General features: G+C 39.2%; 1 protein-coding gene and 2 pseudogenes across 2 annotated transcripts; 2 read left to right on the top strand and 1 right to left on the bottom strand.

Moving 5' to 3' along the window:
* Nucleotides 1-471: 471 nt before the first annotated feature.
* On the top strand, nt 472-21,453 carry LOC111343979 (uncharacterized). Its single transcript, XM_088738294.1, has 9 exons — nt 472-535; nt 1,709-1,773; nt 12,627-12,695; nt 12,952-13,017; nt 13,636-13,797; nt 15,501-15,578; nt 16,346-16,413; nt 16,715-20,065; nt 20,422-21,453. Exons 3-8 carry the CDS (start codon nt 12,629-12,631, stop codon nt 20,051-20,053), a joined length of 3,780 nt encoding a protein of 1,259 aa, XP_088594420.1. The 5' UTR covers nt 472-535; nt 1,709-1,773; nt 12,627-12,628; the 3' UTR covers nt 20,054-20,065; nt 20,422-21,453.
* Nucleotides 5,705-8,759, top strand: LOC111343980 (uncharacterized; annotated as a pseudogene). Its single transcript, XR_015992937.1, has 5 exons — nt 5,705-5,945; nt 6,336-6,654; nt 6,823-6,970; nt 7,047-7,252; nt 7,525-8,759. The product of XR_015992937.1 is annotated as an uncharacterized LOC111343980 (transcript).
* On the bottom strand, nt 8,068-9,694 carry LOC148720003 (uncharacterized; annotated as a pseudogene).
* Nucleotides 21,454-21,589: the final 136 nt, after the last annotated feature.

Below are 21,589 nucleotides of genomic sequence, written 5' to 3' on the forward strand. Positions count from 1 at the left end.
TTCGTCTATTTCTTCTATTACCAGATTAAATGACAGAAAAATGTTCACAATGCTGATTATAGAAACAAATAACAGAATTTGAAGTAGCTGATTCATCTGCTTAGGAAGGATCTATGAAGCTACCATATGGTTGACTCCAGAATTATGACCGGCGCTTGTCACATACGAATCCTAGTATATGGCCTCCCTTACCGCGACTGAACGCAGAATCTGGAAAAACTGCGGCTCTAAAACCCTCAAGAGAGACTCAGACTTCTCTTACTCTGTCCCAGCTTGCAGAAATCTTCTTCAGTAAAATTTTTCTTAAAAGAGTTTTTAAATACTCTAAGTGTTTCTCCAAAGAGAAATGTTTCAGCAACGACCTGAATGTCTACATCTAGTATTTCTATAAGAAGTGCACGAATTTTATCCGGTGTAAGCTGTCAACGTTTTCTTTAGTAAACGCGTAACGCTTTGAATCTGTTTTCCTATAGTTTCAACGAAAAGTCACGTATCCTTCTTGGAAAAGAAAGTTTTGGAGTTTTATTGCAAGCAGGTGAGTAAAGCTAATGCTGGTTGTCGTAACGGTTTTCCACAGAAAATATCACGCAAAAAACTGCTAATTGATGGCATTTCCATCCGGTTCTATATATAACCCGACGGTGATCAGTGGATGTTATTTATCCTCCCAAAGTGAGGATGAATGCAATAAAAAAAAACCATCACAGATAATAACAGCTAAATTTATTTTTCTTTCGCCCCAAATTTTCATTCTAGTGAGAGAAAACTGATTAATGTAGACTTAAGAAATATAGTTCGCCGTTCATAATGTTCTACGTTGACGTCCTCTGCATGAGCGGAAGAAAAAAAAAACCGCTTTGGCGATTCCATAATAATTGTATAGGAATGAAATCTATAACGGCATCGAATTAGCTTGCAAAATCTATACGTTTCACCGCAAATATCATCAGTGCAGAATTAGCGCGCGTCATTTACGCGAAATAAATTCACCATTATTATTTTTAGAGGTTTCATGGGGCTGTCAAGGTGAAAGCTAAAAAGTGAAAATTTGAGGAAATCCCAACACTTTTCACGGAAAGATAACTGGAAAGACTTTTATTTTATGCACAGTTTGTTAGCTCTACAACCCCCACAAGAGCTTAAAATGGAACATTTCCTAAAAAATACTGATCTAAATCCAACAATTTATTACGAAAATTATAGAAAAACCGAACAAAGAGAATATTTTGTTGATTAAACACTATATTCTCCCCAATAAATTGCGACAAGGGGAGCATTAACCCTATCTTTGGATTTTGTGAGCTAAGTTGTAGAGCAGTTTGATTCAATGTCACTTCTTTGCCACGATACTGTTTTCTAGCAAATCTGCGGTGCAATCAAGAGAACATGTCCTCTTGCTACAAGAATAAAACTCACGGGTTGACTTCACTCTTTTCGATTCAGTTTTATATGGCGGAGAGTGTCCTGCTCTGAGGAGAATCAGGATGTTGCGGATGTTTTCCGCCAAAAGGAAAATAACTGAGTCTAAATCTTAGGATGACTACATCGTAACACAGAAAAATGCAAAAATAACTTTAAAAGGAAACAAACTTACAAAAAACAACAAATGAATGTACAAGATAACTTTTGATAAATAATAGCAGAACAATTTTAATAACAAAAGTGGATATTACAGCGGGTTAAAACTTATTATTTTTGATACTTTCAGGCATTAACAACTAAAAAATGGCATCTTTTGGGGAATAAACGGATTCAGAGGATGACAGTTGACAGGTACATTTAGTTTTCATTATGTAATTTTTGACAGCAGTTTGAAGGCTGAGACGTTAAAAAAAAAAAATGGAGTTTCAATTTCATTCGAATATTCCAGCTTTATTGTGAAACGATTCGAGAGTATGCCACGTATGCATCCCTGATAAATTCCTTGGTTTCTCTCAATTGGTTTACAGCTGAAAAGTCCACGTACTATGCAATTTCCTCAGCAGAATGGATGGCCTGTTGTATTTATAGCTAAAGCAACCAACATTTCTAGAAAACGAAATTAAGTGTGATGAAAAACGCTATGACAGTAACAAAAATAAGAAAACAAAGACACGAAGAAATTACCAGATGAATCCGCGAGACTCGTCGTAGCCAGTTTGTTTTGACCGACATAAAGACATCTCGGCGACTCTGTTATAGCCAGCACTGCTGGAAAATCTGTACAACATGAACCAAATGCAAAAAACAATTGACTGGCTACTACAGTAAGAAGTATTAAACCTCCTAAAATTACCATTTTGCGGGATCAAAGCAGGAAATCACGAGAGAGCAAGTTTTGATTTTCCTTTTCGGCTAGCCGATCAGAGCACAAGATTCCTTTTATCTCGCCAACTCGCTGGTCTCATCGCATGAGAGCAACATAAAAATATGAGGAGAAGACATCAATAGAAGCTGACGATAGTAAAACTTTTAACCCCACGACGACGTTTGCTGCCAACTCTTGATCATGATCATGTGTGAAATTGAAACCTTGAAGACGTCACGATTTAATATTCTGGTTTTCCGATGGCGGGCTTGTGAACATGATTCGACCTTTTTCGCAAAGCTCACCACCCTAGTCATATTTTAGAGAAGTTAAATTTTAGTCTTAAGCAATTTGAACTATGTAACCACAAAGTAGTCACTCAAAATTCTAACTGGTTTTGGTGGGAATTCTTTTCGTACAGTAACGGACTGAATTAGCACATGTGTTGACGCGTTTACATCATACATGAGAGGGTAAAAATTTAGGCGCAGTAAATGCTAATAATAGTGCAGAATACTGCTCTGAAAGGCCAGACCACTACACCAGCCTAACACGAAAAATTTCAAAAACATCTCGCTAAAAATCATGCAGCAACAAAGTTTTTTTTCTCGGCAATGCATTGGGAAATATTTTTTTTCAAATTTCCCAACATTTCACTTTCAGTCTACGTCGGTCAACGAAATTTCTTGTGGTAGACTTCATTTGCCCAGACTATTGACTTTGGAAAACGCAACAGGACGCCTTTGCTTCGCGTGCTGCTTCGGACAAGTTCCATCCAAACGAGACGGAGTGTAAGGAAATGAGGATTTGTTTTTGTACAAAGGAGACTCGAGATCTTGATCCTATTAATTGTTAATAATGACTATCAAATTGATATTGTTTCGCATGCTAAGATCCCTGCTGTAAATGTTTTGAGCGACTTAAAATAGCACCATCATATCGCCAAAGTTTTTAAGAAGGCTAGGAAACGCCTGTTTTGTCTGTCTCAGTTAAAGCGCTCAGGTCTAGGTTCTGATGAATTAGTACAGTTCTATCGTAGCTGCATTCGCTATTACTGAATATGCCTGCCCATTCTTTCGTGACAGTCTACCCGTGCATCTTTGTCGCGAGTCAGAGGCAGTACAAAAGAGGGCGATGCGTATCATTTTTCCATGTTTTCCTTATGACGAAGCGCTAGTTAAGGCAGGACTTGTAACTCTGCCAGGCAGAAGACAAGCCCTGACGGACAAACTTTTTAAGAACATTTTGGAAAACAAAGACTGTAAGGCCAGGAATTTACTCCCCCCACAAAATACCAAGTGTCATAAACTCAGGAAGTCACGCATGTTCAACCCGGTTTTCAAGACTGAGAGGTTTCGTAAAAGATTCATTGTTTCAAATGCACTTTAAAAGGCATAAGATTTCTAATGCCATATTCTAATAGTTTGCGCTTGTAGATCTAGTTTTAATCCCTTTAATTATGTAGGGATTTATATATATCTTATTAGACGTTTTGTTGTGTAGTATCGCTGAGTATTTTTACGAGTTGTGCCGTATTTTGACGAGCCCGTAGGGCGAGTCAAAATACAAATAACAAGTAAAAATACTCAGCGATACTACACAACAAAACGTCTAATAAGTTATTTATTATCCGACACGCCAAACTGTTGTTTCAGTGCGGGCGAATTTCGTGGATGTTTATTCACGGGGAGTGCGTGACAGAAGTATGCGAAGAGGAACGGAATTGGCGCGTTGTTGTGCTACTGTTTCTATTTTCTTCATTAAATGGATAAATTTTCTGGTCGTCAAGCTGTTTTTCTTCGTTCGATTCATCTAATGAACTTGGATCTATATTTGCCAGCCATTCTGACTCTTCCTCGTCGGAAATATGATTCAAATTGTCCGCCATTTGTTTTTGTTTTCGTAACTACAATCCAATTCTTCGCTTGCGCGATGCGAGAAAACCTGTTTCACCGGTACTACAATAGACGAGTACAAATACCGCGTGATATTTGTACTCGTCTATGGCGTTATATGTACTAGTCTAGGTGTAGTTGGATAATAAATATATATATTTAACTTCTGGTAAGTTCCATACTGATAAATCCAGAATAGTGCTCAACAGTAAAGGAGCGATAATAACGATGTTTTTCTACTCAATAAAGTTACATATGGACTTTAATACAGGTCTGTTTCGTAGACCGACAAGGAGTTGGTGCACTCAACAGTTAAATTCCATATACACTGCAGCATCGCTTGAGTTTATATATATAGGCAGCATGATCGATACAAAATTTAAACTATGACGGGTTCTTAAGGATGCGGTTGAATCTAAGGAGAAAATTTCGCTTATGCCTGCAAGTTGATACGAGTTCATTACGTTTGTTAAGCGTTACCATTTCTGGTTTATAGAGAATATAGAATTTTTCGGTAGTGCATAGGTTACATCGTTTAGTAAGATTGCTGTAATATTTGGGCTTGTCTAGAATTTTCCAGGAGATTGCGAAGTCTTTCTTTTGATCTTTTAGCTGCCAGAGATGTTAGCCCCGTTCAGTGTCAATCCTTATGTATATAGACTCAAGCGGTGCAGCAGTGTATATGGAATTTAACTGATGAGTGCACCAACTCCTTGTCGGTCTACGAAACAGACCTGTATTAAAGTCCATATGTAACTCTATTGAGTAGAAAAACATTGTTATATATATATATATATATATATATATATATATATATATAACAATGCCTGCCTGCAGGTATATAGGGTCCGTGCACGGTTCGTCCACTCCTTATTTTTAATTTTATAATATATGTTGAACAACAGTCAAAGCCAATGTAGAGTCTTGTTTTGTTTTTCACTCCACATTATACCAATACAGAACCTGATTTTACCCGAAACACATATCGTTTTATTAAATTTGAGATCAAAACCACTTTACCTGATTAATGTGAAGAAAAACGTCAAATCTACAAAAATTGCCAAAATTTTAGAAATAATCATCTCTTTACTTCTGCATTGGGATAAAAAACCAAAAACAAATCAACTTCTGGTTTACAGTTTTTCGTTTTATGTGCAAGTTTAAATAGAAAATAGAAGATTGACCTCCGTTTTATCGTTTTCTTTTTTTGCCTGAACTAAAACAAATAAACGAAAAACGAAAATTGACTTCCGTTTTATCATTTTCTGTTTTTTGCCTAAACTAAAAGAAATAAATGAAAAACGAAAATCGACTACCGTTTTATCGTTTTCTGTTTTTTGCCTAAACAAAAACAAATAAACGAAAAAGAAATTTGGAGTTTCGGTTTGTCGTTTCCTGTATTATTTAAGTGCCTTTGGGGTACATAACCTTATGCAAAATGGCAGGGGGAGGGTAGGGGGAGTCCTGTATATGGGAGGGGTTAACGCTCATTTTCAATTTTGGCGGGAATTTTCGATCAAGAATGGCGATCCAAAGCCTCGGTATCCATAACTATCTTCGTAAACTTGTGGAAAATGACAAGAAAAGCCACAAGGAAGTAAGCTTTCTACTGCGACAGGCTCACCCTGGAGTGAATGGATTATCGGAGAGAAGCGTGAGAAGATTTTGCGCACAACACAGCATTCGCAGTCGAGATAGAAGCTTATCGAAAGCAGACCTTGATGCTGTTGTTTCATCAGCTGTTGCCGAGGTAATTATCTGTGGTATCTAGTCCATTATTGCGTAGAGTAAGGAACTCAAAAGCTATTTTCAACGCAATTTAAATTTTGTCGGCCTAGTGCGTACGGGCCCTAAGTGATGATTTTGCTAGCAACTTTTTTCAGCGAGCTTAATCGCTGTATGTAGTACAGTGATAGTAAATGACGTCATGAGATCATTACCATTCGACTATAAAAATGAATCTCTCTGCTTTTGTTTTTCAAGGTAATATTAAAAAAAAACAATCGCTTCCATCTCTAACGAAGAAATGGGAACGGATTTACAATGAACTGTTTAATTCACTGGCGTAGTTTCAGTGGACTCGTATAATATAAGTGGCTTGCAATGTTTGTCTGGCTATTATCTTGACACACTTCCTTCATGTTTCGCACAAGGTTGGTACCACGTATGGAAGGAAGATGATGACAGACATTCAAGAGGTTTGCGGTTTGGAGTAAACAGAGTGGGACAATCACTCAAAAGAGTCAACCCTCAGTATCATCGCGAGCGACAGACATCAACTATGTGGCATTTAAATCCAGTTCCGTACTACGCAGAATATTTTGGTCATAAACTCCACCTTGATCAAAATGAGAAACTAATTCGCTACGGTGTAACAGAAGTTATTGATGTTGATGGCTATAGATCACTTATTACGGCTAAGTCTGTTATGCCATTAAAGAACAACCTTGTTATTTAGCAGGAGGTGTTTAGGTAAGTCCTTGATACCGATGATGAATGAATCTAAGGCGGCTTGATGCCATCCTGCAATGTTACTGAGCTAATTTGTTGTATAATAATAACTGCAATTGCAATAATAACAATTATAATAGCAATAATGTAAGGAAAACATTTTCTAAGTGCTCTTTATCTTTGTTATAGGGAAACATTACTACATTACGGTCTCTGGGATCAAGTTAGAGTAGATCATGGCAAGGAGTTTTATCTTGTGTTGTTTGTAGAAGAAAGGCTAAAACTGTATCGAAACAACAATACAAGGCAGCCCTATGTACAGACACAGTCAAAACAAGTAAGTAATGACCAAAATAAGTGAAAGACTTTACAGTGGTGCCAATTAGCATCAGCGCAAATTTTTCTTCCTATAGAACCATGCGGTGGAACGACTGTGGGTGGAAATGAACTGTCGCACTAACTATCCTGTGAAGCGTGCACTTGTCCAGATGGAAAATGAAGGAGTCATCGATATGGAAGGATGAAGTCACCAAATACTGTGTCTCCTGGATAACGAGACAAGTTGTAGAAGTGGGAATAGAGTACGCTGTTAGCTCTTGGAACTCGCACCCAATTCCAGGTAACCGGCTCCCGCTACAAATCATCCTTTTCTGCTAATTGATAATAATAATTAGAAAGACAGACGGTGTTTTCCCCGCGATTTGATTAATTGATTTGCTTGTGAGTACTCACTGATTGTACGATGAGCTACTGCTTGTGAGCACCAGCTAGCGAACAGTTTAAAGTCACACACGATGTTTTTCGCCTTTGACCGTGCTTAAAAAAGGGAAAGTACCCTTTATTAATTTCATAACGAGGACAATTACTGAATTTTTTTTATTTGCTACGAAGGCAAAGGTGTTCCACTGGAAAGAAGATGGGCAAAAAACAGGGCGGTGGCCATTAACAGAAACATTGTACTAACGGTCCAAGTAGCTGTTCAAATGTACAGTGGGACTTTGACTACGGACCAAACGTTTGGAATCGATCCGCTGGAGCAACAGCTAGCAAAGAAAGATATTAGAAAAAAAGCATTTAAGAACTATTTTCCACGTTTTGATGTAATTTTTTAGGCAATTGCTAATGGAAATTATGTATTCTTTAGAGATGCTATCTCATACTACATACAGCTACAAGACACCTTTCTCGCCAATAAGTTTTAGTTTTTTCTCACAGGAGACTAAACATGTTCCTTTCGTAGTGCAATCCAAAAATATTAACGAGAACAGGAGACAGTCTATTTGTTAAGTACTTTTGATAGAAATAATATGTTTGACAAACTTTGCTGTAAAATGTAAACGAAACCGTTCGATTTACTACAACTATAAAGCAACACAACCTTTTTTCCGACACAAACCGAATGTGTCAAATGTTTAACAAGATTTAAGAAATATTCTATGTTGGTTCAATAAGATTTAGAACCCCTTCAAATCCACGTGCCCGTTGGCTCTTGCTGCCTCCTTCCTCGCTTCTGCAGAGTGGGCAGGAATTGATTCCTTGATACCATTCTTCGGCACATTCAACGCAAGCAACAAGACGCTGGCAGCAACCTGCAAATTCGACACCATCTGGTGGAAAAATAGTCAGGCAGATGGTGCACTTGAATGCGGTGGCCAGCGCTTTTTCTAAATCGCGTAGTCTCTTGCAGCAATTCGTGTGGCGGTGGATGTGAACTTCCATGTCATCTGATTTAACCAAGATGAGATTGATATTTGAATATTAATACTCAGCGAGTGATGACGCATTCGTAAACCTGCCTCTTTTCCCTTTTACCTCTCTGGACGTCATCTTGGCTCTTTTCTGTTTCATGCGCTCGTATTCTACCTCTCGGCAGGCATATATCTTCATTGTTTCTTTTCCCCAGAATTCAGGTCCTGCATAAAAGTAATAATTTTTAATCAATATTTGTTTTAAACCTCATTCCTGACTTAGCCTGAGGATGGCCCGGCAGAGATTTTTAAGAGCAGTCAAGCATAAATTATTTTTGAAATCTGTCCTCAAACTTTTTGATTGGTCCAATGTATGTTCATGAAACCTTTAATTGCCTGTAATTTTGGGCTCCTGCAAATAAAGTGTTTTAAAAGTCATATGAATGGGTATTGGTTAACATTCACTATGGTATTTTCAGTATAATCTGGGCTAACACTTCTTTACACATACAGTAGTTGTGGGGAATTCAGGCCCAGCATGCGCCTCCCTTAAAGTCACTCCATTTAAACAGAATCAACTCTCAGATTTTTATCAGGCTTTGCCTCCCGATTGTTTTTCAGGAACTTGAATTTTGAAACAAAAATACGGACTGGTCGCTGAGAGTGACCTGTTAATACTTAGCATGTCAGGTTATCAGATTTGCGCTTCTACTGAAAAATACGTGTCCGCATACCTTCAGATGGTCAATTTTCTTCAAATTTAGACTTTTGGTCAATTTTAATGGTCAAAGAGTAATGTCTAATTTCTGAAAAAAGTTTTTGAAAAAGGTCATGTTGGCAAAGAAATGGAGGTTTTACTCCAGCGAAGAAAGAGGTTCTCTAAGAGTTTGGGAACTTGACGGCGGTAACAGGGATATGTTTAAAGAGACCGGGGGGGGGGGGGGGAGACACTCCCGTAAACTTCAGATAGGTGTGTGCTGCGAATGTTCTTAAACCCTGACCCTATCTAAGTATGAAGCAAACAAGAATTGATATCTTATTTAAGACCCAAACCCGGAGAATGACACTCTATTCAAGGAAAAAAAAAAAAAAAAAGCAAACAACGGCTAACCGCGCACGACACAACGCACATTTTTATAACATCAGTTTGCAATTAAATACTTGTACTGGATATTTTGGTTTTCTCAGATTAGTGTTTTTTTCGTTTAGCTAGGCATTTTTGCACTGCAATTTTAGTTGATAAAATTTAGGTAACCTATCCAAGGATAGCGCTGGGAACACATTGTTCACAGGGGCAAAAACGATACCCTATTTAAAGATCGAGAACCTCAAAAACCTTACCCTATCCCGCGGCACATACCTATATAGCCCATAAATGGAGGTGTCCCCCACCCCCGAAAGAGACTTTTCTCATGAGTCCGATACTGAGAAATCGTTGGAATATTATCCATGCACAATTGCTTTGCCAGGGTGTGTCTGCCGCGCTTTCGTTTGGAGTATGTTCGCCCAGCCACTGCAGCATTAATGTATCTTTTTCGTCCTCCCCATTTTGCCAGTGCAGCTTCAAGAAAAACCGAGCTACAGAAAAATTATTCCCCGCCTTCAGTGCATTGTGAAACACACGAGTTTTTCACTTTGCTCTATTTGGCTCAGTTATGTGAGAACCTAGTTGAAGGCATTGGTGGGCGGAGTTTGTTTGCGAAGCATGAGTTTTTTTTTCACGCTGTTTTCTCAAATAATTTTTTCCGCTTGAAGCACACTTTAAAGAACAGCTATAACTCAAAGGCAATTTGTTCGATTGCCCCCAAATTTAAATAGTACCTTGTTACCGAGATCATATTTTTTTAAAATCACTCCATATTTTTTTCACCTATTTCAAAAATGTCCTATAACGTTTTACTGTAACGGGTTGTGGCAAAACGCAGACATGGTTTTTTTAGCGCTTTGGGCCTGAAACCGAGGAAAAAATTAAATTGATCAAAAACGCAATTGGCTTTCACTTGTAGCTTTCAAAAGGTGATTCGGGAGCTCGCATTTAGTGATCATGAAAAATTCGGCAACTCACTTTTTTTTTACTATTCTTAGTATCGTTTGATAGCCACAGTCGTATAAGCTTTACTTTAATACAGGAGTTTAGGTATCTTCAATTTAAACGGGACGCGCTACATCGCTTGGGTGCGAGACACCTCTGAAGATATACAGTAAGAGTTTCTCCACTATAAAAAAACCGCGAATTCTTGTTTTTTTCTCTGGCAACCTGAGCAAGTGTAGTCCCTGTTGCCTAATACGAGATTACATCTCTCCCTGTACTATTTCGCAACTCGCAGGACAGACAGGAAACCATTGAATTTCCCCGATTCTGCTGCGTCGAGCTCGCCTGTTTGCGACTAAAATCGAAGCGCCCGAGGAGGAACCAGATTGAACTGGGTTTTTGCGGTGGCCATCGGAGAACAGTGTTTTGTTCTTACCGCAATTACATTCACTGCAGGGCCTCCACAGACTAGACATTCAATTGTCGACAATTGTTATCAACAACTAAATGTTAAAGCACTGCACACATTGGCTGCACACATTGGAGGATTAGTTGTCGATAACTAAGTCAGGCTTGCAAGGGCTTGAGAAATCCTCAACAACTATTACTTGACGACAACTAATGCAGTTTCCCCAAAAGGGAAACTGCGTAATTGCCGCCATCTAGTCCCACACATTAGGTTTTTCAGTTGCCAATAACAAATAGTTGTCGACAACTAAATGTCTAGTCTGTGGAGGGTGACTTTACCCTTAGCCGAGTTAGCGAAAGTCTCCTATCGAAGTGTTCTCTATGAAGACAAACACATGCCTGCGACTAAAGCAGGTTCAAAATCAATCAATGAATCAATTAACTATTTCGGATTCCATTGGAGAAAAAGTTAGGTCGCTTCTTTATTTGTGATCAAAGTAATTATTTTTTAAAATATTTTGTATTTTTGTTCATCAACTGTGCTGTTTAGGGTGTATTTTTTTGGATTGTTATCTTTTTAATTTGATTCAGTGTGACGTGGTTTGGTCTGTTCAACTGTGGACCTCCTCTCAATCTAAAAATATTTTGAAACAAGGAAGAGTCAGCGCTCAAAGCATAAAAAACAAAACAAACGGAAACAAATCCTTCTTAAAATAGAGATGTGCACTGCTACTTCATTATCGGGTGCTATTTACTGAGCCGCGCAGGAAAACGAAACACTCAACCTTGGTATTTGCGAGGTTTTAAAAAAAAATAAAAACCGAACGAAAAGCGATAGTAGAAACTCTTGTCAATGTTATGGTGATAAATACTATTATATTATTGCCACTGAGATGCTGTATTACCCTTGGTCTTACCTTAAACACTGCCGAAATACGATCAGCTGTCAAGTCATCTTCAGTTCACTCGCTGCTGTGCGCGCCAAAGGACGAATGTTCTGTCCTCCATTAATATTTACGCGATCAAAGCACCACCACCAAGACAACATACAAAGCACACTACTCTGGTCTTCTCTATACGTCTATAGCCTTTACTTCTGTCTCGTTATAACACTTTTGATATTAAAAAGCAACTTTGACGGCCGCGACTGACGGTTCGAAACGTTTTTTCCTCACGAGGTCGACGTGTCGCGCTCAAAGCATAGTGCTGTACAAACGCATGGCTTTAGCCAATCAGCAACAGCGACTTAAGAGCTGAATATAAGAGGGCTTATCACTGGTCAAGAGTTCCCGTTAAAATCGCAAATGAGCGTTAACCCCTCCCATATACAGGACTCCCCTACCCTCCCCCGGCCATTTTGCATAAGGTTATGTACCCCCAAAGGCACTTAAATAAAACAGGAAACGACTAACCGAAACTCAAAATTTGTTTTTCGTTTATTTGTTTTAGTTTAGGCAAAAAACAGAAAACGATAAAACGGAAGTCAATTTTCGTTTTTCTGTTTAAACTTGCACATAAAACGAAAAGCGATAAACAGAAGTTGATTTTGTTTTTGGCTTTTTATCATAATGCAGAAGTAAAGAAATGATTATTTCTAAAATTTTGGCAATTTTTGTCGATTTGACGTTTTTTTCTTTACATTAATCAGGTAAAGTGGTTTTGACTTCAAATTTAATAAAACGATATGTGTTTGAGGTAAAATCAGGTTCTGTACTGGTATAATGTGGAGTGAAAAAACAAAACAAGACTCTACATTGGCTTTGACTGTTGGTCAACATATATTATAACATTAAAAATAATGATTGGACGAACCGTGCACGGACCGTACACGCATTCATTACAATCGATTCCGTTTTTATTTCTAGTTATGGCGGAAAGTAACCTCCCAACAACGGGAGAAGAAGTGGACTTGGACAATGAGCGTCAGGCCACAGGTGAGAGAAAGCAACAGAAAAAACTGCCACATGAATATTTTGAAGCGGTTTTAAGGCCGTTTGGTCGAGTGGTTGAGTAAGTCTGGTTCGGCTTTTTTTTGGACAGTTACTCTTAAAGGTTTATAGGAGCTAAATAAATGCGCCGGTATCCTGGGTAACGAAACTCGCTACAGTTACCGGGTAAATGTGGAAACGCTGGAATCGCTTATAGTTGTGGTCTCTAACAAGGGTACGTTAATTTTTATCATAATTTCAGCAACACAGGAATGTGAAGCCACTTCAACTGACTGGAAAATAGATGTACAAGATGACCCTCTGAGAGGTGAGAGAACCAGTGCCTAATAAGAGTCATGCTATCAACAATATTATATGTGAACTATCGATCATTCCTTTGAACAAGTGATCACCACCTTGACCGGGCGATTCGCCACTTCCAATTTGAGTATTCTGCAGGACGTTTATCTTTGATCGTCAAAAGTTTCATGATAACTTTAAGAATTGAATCGAAAGTTCTTGAAACTTTTTGGAATCTTACAATCAATAGTTTCCTTCGAGGATGTCATGAAAGCGGGGAAGGGCTCGAAGGACGATTCGCGTTTTCCGCCGAAGTATTTCCACCGTACTTCACCCACAGCATCTAAGAGTACTAATCTCCAGCAAATGGTGTAAAAGGGGTTTGGAAAGCTTCTATGAATAAAAGCCAACCGAATAACTTTACTTAATAGCCAAGATACAGTGACGAATTCCCATAACTACATATGTTTTATTTAAAGAAATGCGTAAATAATTGTTTCCGAAATCTTCTCCTCTCCTTTTCTGGAGAGCTCTAAGCTTCTTTACATCATAAAAGTTCGTTTTTAGGCAACAAAGGTTGGCATTATCCGTAAAAAGTCGTTGCATTCATTTCAAAACCATTAACACACGAGCGGCATGATTTCAGATATAGCGAAAGTATGTCTCGAGGAAGGAAACATAGAATACAGAAAAGGACAAACTAATGACGCGATAAACTCTTACACGGAAGGACTTCAAGTGAACTGCAAAGATACACGGCTAAACGCCAAGCTTTATAGCAACAGGGCAGCAGCTCATTTCCATTTGGGTAAGAATTTCTTGCTAAAACTACTAAATCCTCCATGCAGCATAAGATAATAAAATCAAAAAATCTGGAACCATTCATATCATGATTTATCGACGCCTAAAGTTCTTTCCGCATTTTATTTAAAGACAATAGTAACTTGAATATCTCATGTCAAACGAAACGCAGAAATGTTCTGCAAAGAAGAAATTTTAAGAAAACCGCCTTTCGTCGCATTTTTTGAGAAGTTCCTAACTTATAAGTGGTAGAAGAGCCCTCTTGCACGAAATAGCGCCCCCTCTTGCCAGGCTTGGTCACAGACCTCGTGATTTGAATTTTTCCGAAGAAATTTGCGCTATTTCTTGTGACCCTCAGGGATTTTCTCTTGGTTAATTAAGGTTGCTCTCGCCGAGTTTCGAGTCCTAAGGTGACTCTTTCGTTTGGGACAACGTGGGAATCTCTCAGAAAATCTGATAAAGATGACAATAATCAGAATAATATTCGCGATTTAATGTGATATTTTTGCTAAGGACGTTAACCAAAACGGAGATATCGTCAAATGCGACACCCCAGATTTCATTAAAAAAATCTTTCTGGATCACGGTTATTTATAAGAACTCTTCGGAAGTACTCACACCAGCCTGCCGAGATGATTATCTTGGCTTGAGAGATACGCCAGAGACAATAGCTTGGGCGATTTCTCAGTTACGAGTAGATGATTTTTCAAACTCATGCAGGCTGTGGTGGGAAAAGCGAGAGGTCCTCTCAAAACATGCTGTGGAAAATAATAAAACGTAGTCTAAGCATGTAGAGATAAAATAAATTATTAAAAACTAGATCATTGGATAATGCTATTCAAGACTTTTTATTGGCTTAGCCATTATGATATATCAGCCAATATACCATAATCTACAAATATGGTAAGCGTACGTGTCAGCTTAAAATTAAAAGGGAGCTAAAAATTTAATAAAATTTAATAATTTAATTCGACGTTTTTAATAAAACAATTATTCCACGAGCGCTTGTTGGATATGAGATGATAGATAGCCAACGACGCGCGTAGCGCCGAGTTGGCTATAATCATCTCATATCCAACGCGCGCTAGTGGAATAATTGTTAATTATACAAAAATCGAAATTTCCAAATCCAAGCCAACTACTCATCTTTAACTCAGATCTTCAAGCTTTCAAAGAACAACGCGAAGTATTTTTCATCCTGTAAAGACTTATTCCTCGACATCTTATTCACTTACTAAAATATTACAAAAAAAAAATAGGAAAATCACAAATAAAAAACTTGGGTACGCGTTGGGTTATTGAGCCTAAGAAACAAAATCCTGCATGGGACCAAAATGATACAAAAAACGGGTAGAGGTGCTTCTTTGATCAATATTCCTCTCATCAAAATTGTAACGTGTTTAGAATCGTCTAAGATGAACTTTGTGAGTTGAGTTGTGATCACACTCAGTTAAATACGACCAATTACCAGTTTTAAAATGTCAATAGGTCAATAAGCAACAATCGATTGTGTGGCTACATTTCTTCAGTGTCGTTTGCAGATTTTCAAGTGGTACAAAGGAGGGTAAAACCGAAAACCGTCTCTCCTCTTAATTTTACCCAGTAAAATGACTGTCGCCTGGTTTCAAGGATAAACAAATAAACGGATGTCACTCGTAAATTGCAATCGATGTGTAACGACCACTTACACTTAACTTCTGAATGTCATAGGAAACTACGAGGAATGTCTCAGTGATGCAACAGTTTCTGTTCAGTTGGAACCCATTTTAATGAAAGCTATAAAGAAAGGTGGGTTTTTCAACCATAGGTCATCAAAACCCTTTCAGCGATTTTGTCGAAAGGGACTTAACTTCACCTCAGGTGTCAATGATATCCGGCGCGGAAATGTGTGCTATACTGCAAGTTAGGGTCGACAAGTTTGCAGTTGAACCTATATAGATCCCACAAGATAATTTGGTTGCCTTCACCCCAGGTGTCAATGATATATATGAACCTATATTGATGCCATAAGATAATTTGGTTGACTTCACCCCAGGTGTCAATAATATATATGAACCTATATTGATGCCACAAGATAACTTGGTTGACTTCACCCCAGGTGTCAATTATATATATGAACCTATATTGCTGCCATAAGATAATTTGGTTGACTTCACCCCAGGTGTCAATGATATATATGAACCTATATTGAGTTTATAGTATAAATTGGTCACCATAAAGACGTTTCGAGCGTTAACCCCTCGTCAGAACGCTCTGACGAAGGGCTAACGCTAAAATCGTTGGCTCTAAAAACTCTCTTCGGTGGCCGATTGACATTGCCAACTCAGCAAATAAAACAAATCATTTTGTTATACCCCCCACCAAAGCAGCGCCACTTTTTCTTTAGAAACGAACCCACAATATTGGCAACAGTTTTGCATTAGTTCTTATTATTCACTTTAAGCCCTCCCACTAGTTCAAATTGCCGGAAAAAAACACTAAGTCGATATTTTCTTATATTTTTATATTAATGATGGTGAAATACCTCTAACCACCCATTATTTCCTTCTTTTCAGGAGCCAACGCTTGTGTCAAGCTTTGCTTGTATAAAGAAGCAAGGAGCTGGTTGTACACAGGATTGGCCGTATCCTTTGCATTGATAAATGTTTCAAACGTTACAAGCAAAGTAAAGCAGGCAATATTTACTAACGGCGCACTGAGAAGTGCCAAGGACCGGAGTTTAAAAAACCCCGGTTGGTGTGTCTAGATGTAAATCACCCTGACGTCTAAAACTAAGGAGTCACTTGCACTAGGAGAGCTCGCTGAGAGTGTTCTTAAGAAAGTAAGTCTATTATCTACACCTCTACCCAATATTCCATTATTTCTGAAAAGCACATTTCCTCTAAAATCTTCTTATCAGCTAATTAACCTCAACTCGCTTTAAGATTGATGATAATAATAAGCTTCTGCTAGATTTACTAAGCAAGACTGACGCTGAACTAAAGGCCAGGGAGAGACCAATCTATGGCAATCTCGGCGACGCTTATTTTCGTCTAGGACAGTTCAAAACAGCAATCGAGTACCATCGTCGTCATCTAGAAATTGCTAAAGAAGTGGGAGACAGGGCCGGAGAGGGAACAAGTTATGCCAATCTCGGCTGCGCTTATTCTCGTCTAGGACAGTTCAAAACAGCAATCGGGTACCATCAACGTGATCTAGAAATTGCTAAAGAAGTGGGAGACAAGGCCGGAGAGGGAACAAGTTATGCCAATCTCGGCTGCGCGTATGATAGTCTAGGACATTTCAAAACAGCAATCGAGTACCATCAACGTGATCTAGAAATTGCTAAAGAAGTGGGAGACAAGGCCGGAGAGGGAACAAGTTATGGCAATCTCGGCTGCGCTTATGGTAGTCTAGGACAGTTCAAAACAGCAATCGGGTACCATCAACGTCATCTAGAAATTGCTAAAGAAGTGGAAGACAGGGCCGGAGAGGGAACAAGTTATGCCAATCTCGGCTGCGCGTATGATAGTCTAGGACAGTTCAAAACAGCAATCGAGTACCATCAACGTGATCTAGAAATTGCTAAAGAAGTGGGAGACAAGGCCGGAGAGGGAACAAGTTATGGCAATCTCGGCTGCGCTTATTTTCGTCTAGGACAGTTCAAAACAGCAATCGGGTACCATCAACGTCATCTAGAAATTGCTAAAGAAGTGGAAGACAGGGCCGGAGAGGGAACAAGTTATGCCAATCTCGGCTGCGCGTATGATAGTCTAGGACAGTTCAAAACAGCAATCGAGTACCATCAACGTGATCTAGAAATTGCTAAAGAAGTGGGAGACAAGGCCGGAGAGGGAAGAAGTTATTGCAATCTCGGCTGCGCTTATTTTCGTCTAGGACAGTTCAAAACAGCAATCAGGTACCATCAACGTCATCTAGAAATTGCTAAAGAAGTGGAAGACAGGGCCGGAGAGGGAGGAAGTTATGGCAATCTTGGCTGCGCTTATTCTCGTCTAGGACATTTCAAAACAGCAATCGTGTACCATCAACGTCATCTAGAAATTGCTAAAGAAGTGGGAGACAAGGCCGGAGAGGGAACAAGTTATGGCAATCTCGGCTACGCTTATCATAGTCTAGGACAGTTCAAAACAGCAATCGCGTACCATCAACGTGATCTAGAAATTGCTAAAGAAGTGGGAGACAAGGCCGGAGAGGGAACAAGTTATGGCAATCTCGGCTGCGCTTATGGTAGTCTAGGACAGTTCAAAACAGCAATCGGGTACCATCAACGTCATCTAGAAATTGCTAAAGAAGTGGAAGACAGGGCCGGAGAGGGAACAAGTTATGGCAATCTCGGCTGCACTTATTCTCGTCTAGGACAGTTCAAAACAGCAATTGCGTACCATCAACGTGATCTAGAAATTGCTAAAGAAGTGGGAGACAAGGCCGGAGAGGGAACAAGTTATGGCAATCTCGGCTGCGCTTATTCTCGTCTAGGACAGTTCAAAACAGCAATCGGGTACCATCAACGTCATCTAGAAATTGCTAAAGAAGTGGGAGACAAGGCCGGAGAGGGAAGAAGTTATGGCAATCTCGGCTGCGCTTATTTTCGTCTAGGACAGTTCAAAACAGCAATCGGGTACCATCAACGTCATCTAGAAATTGCCAAAGAAGTGGGAGACAGGGCCGCAGAGGGAACAAGTTATGCCAATCTCGGCTGCGCTTATTCTCGTCTAGGACAGTTCAAAACAGCAATCGGGTACCATCAACGTCATCTAGAAATTGCTAAAGAAGTGGGAGACAAGGCAGGAGAGGCAGGCTCACACTTTTCTCTTGGTATAAATTTGGAATCTAAAGGGAATCTCATGAGAGCGCTTGAACACTGTCGTTCGAGTGTAAGGATTTATGATGATATCAGGGATAGTCTTCAACCTAATGACAACTGGAAGATTTGCTATCGCAATCAGCACAAAGGTGCATACACAGCTTTCTGGCGCATAAACCTTAGGCTTGGTGAAGTTGTCAAAGCTCTCTTTACCGCAGAAAAAGGACGTGCTCAGGCTCTGAGAGATCTTATGAACTCGAAATATAAGGTTGGAGACTATTCAGAAAATACCAGCCCAGACGTTTTTCTGAGTCGTGTTCCATCTACTACAGTTTTCATCGCCATTAGTGGGCCTTGCGTTTACTTCTGGATTTTCCTTAGCAATGATAACGTCCAGCTGAGAAAGGTACATGTCAATAATTACAGATATCAGGAAGAATTGGAATTTTTCATCGAGCAGATGAACAGAAACGCCCTTAAGGAGATCGGTTCTAGTAGAGATGCTGTAACCGGTGAGAATCGGCCGATTGATTCGCTGAAAGAGGAGGAGGCGGCGAACGATATGATTCGAATCGATGTGAAGTCTTCACAATCAACTGCTCTGCAGAAGCTTTATGATATCACCATTACTCCCATCGCTGATCTGATCGACAGTAAAGTGCTCACAGTTGTCCCTGAGGGGCCATTTTGCCTTGTACCTTATGCAGCTCTAGAGGACCCGAAGTCAACATACCTAAGTGACTCTCTCAGAATTCGCATGCTTCCGTCCCTGACGACTCTACGATTAATTAATGATTGCCCAGCTGAATTCCACATGAAGACTGGTGCTTTGCTTGTCGGCGACCCATGTTTTAAACATATCCTTCATCAGGGAAAACCGTTGATACAACTGCCAGGAGCAAAGAAAGAAGTTGCGATGATCGGACGAATCCTCAATACTTCCCCACTAATAAGAGAAATGGCCTCAAAAGATGAAGTTTTAAAACGACTTTCATCGGTGGCTTTAGTACACATTGCAGCGCATGGTAAAATGGAAACTGGAGAAATCCTTTTGGCTCCAAACACCGCAAGAGAAAACCCTCAGCCTCAAGAGACTGATTATCTAATGACGATGAAAGATGTTCTAGAAGTTGGGCTGCGGGCGCAACTAGTTGTTCTAAGTTGTTGTTACACAGCCCGTGGGGAGGTCATGGCCGAGGGTGTGGTCGGCATCGCGCGAGCATTTTTGGGTGCCGGAGCTAGATCGGTTGTGGTAACGTTGTGGGCGATTGAAGACGAGGCAACCCTGGAGTTCATGAGTTTCTTCTACGATGCACTGGTTAAAGGCAAGAGGGCAAGTGAAGCTCTTAATGAAGCCATGAAGTGTATGAGAGAATCTGGAAATTTCAAGGAGGTGAAGCAGTGGGCACCATTCGTACTCATTGGTGATGATGTTCACCTGGATTTCGAGGAAATTTAGATGCTGAACCATGTAATTACTCTGTTTATAACTTTAATTCAGTACTAAGCGACTTCAGATCAGAAAGATAGCTTTAGATGTGGGAAGAGATGCTTTTCTTTGCCATGCGATTCTTTTTCTTCAGGCTAGAGTTTCCTTGTTGCACGAGCAAATTGACATGGCATGCAAATGACTCGCAACATTTTCTACGATATGGTTTTTCGTAGAAAACAAGAGAGGTTAAAAATCACTTTCGTTCGAATTGATCCTGTTATGCACTGTCTCGTCTTATTTCGCATAGCCGAATTAAGGAAAGAGATTTACGGAAATTCAACAAGCTCCCCTAAGTTTGCTCTTCTCAACGTATTTTTTTTATTATTATTTTTCAGTTAAGGAAGTGAGCCTTCAAGAAAGAAAGCTGATGCAGTTTAAAGTTGTCTGTAGACGTTTGTACCAAAACCTACTGGGCTTCCGATGAAATGTCTGTGGTGGTCTTCTTTTCAAAACAGAGAGAACCAAACGACGGTTCAATCTAAAAATTCAAGAAGAGCCCCTGTAGATTTCTATTGTCTCAAAAATTGTTTCTTCGCTTCCAGAAATGCTCTTGAATTTTGGACATATCAAAGAGAAAGAACTTTAAAGTGTGTTGATGTCTGATTTAAATTAGTTTATAATGTTTTTTTTTTTAATAAGTGATGTCTTAAAATTATCACGACTGGCTAGGTAGCTGTAATGTAATATGAATGAAGTCGTTACCTATAAACACATTTTTAGGTGTTGCATTTTCGTCTAAGTCGAATAGGTTTCTTTTTTTAAAATTTTTCTTAATCCATTTTTGCCGTATAGCTGAGTGAAAGTTATATGCTTGTACAGATAGTTTCCAGAGAACTTGAAGAGCAATCAGCTGTCCCGCAATTGTTCGATAATCTTAGTTCTAGACGAGTGGAAATTGCGTGACTAACTTTTCGAGGAATTTTACCTAGTTATTTGTTATCGAAGTTATTTTCTGCATCTTATTAATTCATTTTGTCAGACTTTGAGCGCCTGATTCTATTTGTTATGGCCAAGGTTTAACCTTGTTTTTACCAATATTTAGAAAGATTTCTCTTTTGCGTTTGATTGCGATAAATTGTACCTTGTGTAAATGTATCAGATACATTTTAAGAATGCTGTTAAAAACCAATTGTTCAGTTGGAAAACGAAAAGCTTCAATGAATAATTTAATTTTCTTTTCTTTTTATTCGGAAACGGCATGGCAGTTTCAAAATTATGTCTTAAACGAATTGTCGAGGGGAAAAGTTCAGAAAGTTTAGTTGGAGCCGGATGATATTATATCACGCCACTCCAATTGTTGTATTGACCTGTTTTTCACTTTCTTTGTAATTGCTTTTGTATTAAATGCCGTTGTTTAAGTTACAGAAGAGTGGATTTTGGAATTTATTGACGGGGTTGTGCTGCATTGTCAGGGAAGAGATATCTGCCAAACAAAAGGAAACAATCACAACAAAAACGACAGCAACAACAAAATAAATTTTCTGGTGTGTTAGCCGCTCCAAT

This window comes from Stylophora pistillata, chromosome 11 (genome assembly GCF_964205215.1).
Source record: "Stylophora pistillata chromosome 11, jaStyPist1.2, whole genome shotgun sequence".
Taxonomy (NCBI): Eukaryota; Metazoa; Cnidaria; class Anthozoa; order Scleractinia; family Pocilloporidae; genus Stylophora; species Stylophora pistillata.

Excerpts from the sequence above, each read along its gene's own strand:
- LOC111343979 (XM_088738294.1), top strand. The coding sequence starts at position 12,629 with ATGGCGGAAAGTAACCTCCCAACAACGGGAGAAGAAGTGGACTTGGAC. Across the intron at positions 12,696-12,951 it reads CAATGAGCGTCAGGCCACAG|CAACACAGGAATGTGAAGCC; the intron begins GTGAGAGAAAGC and ends TCATAATTTCAG. Across the intron at positions 16,414-16,714 it reads GGTTGTACACAGGATTGGCC|ATTGATGATAATAATAAGCT; the intron begins GTATCCTTTGCA and ends ACTCGCTTTAAG.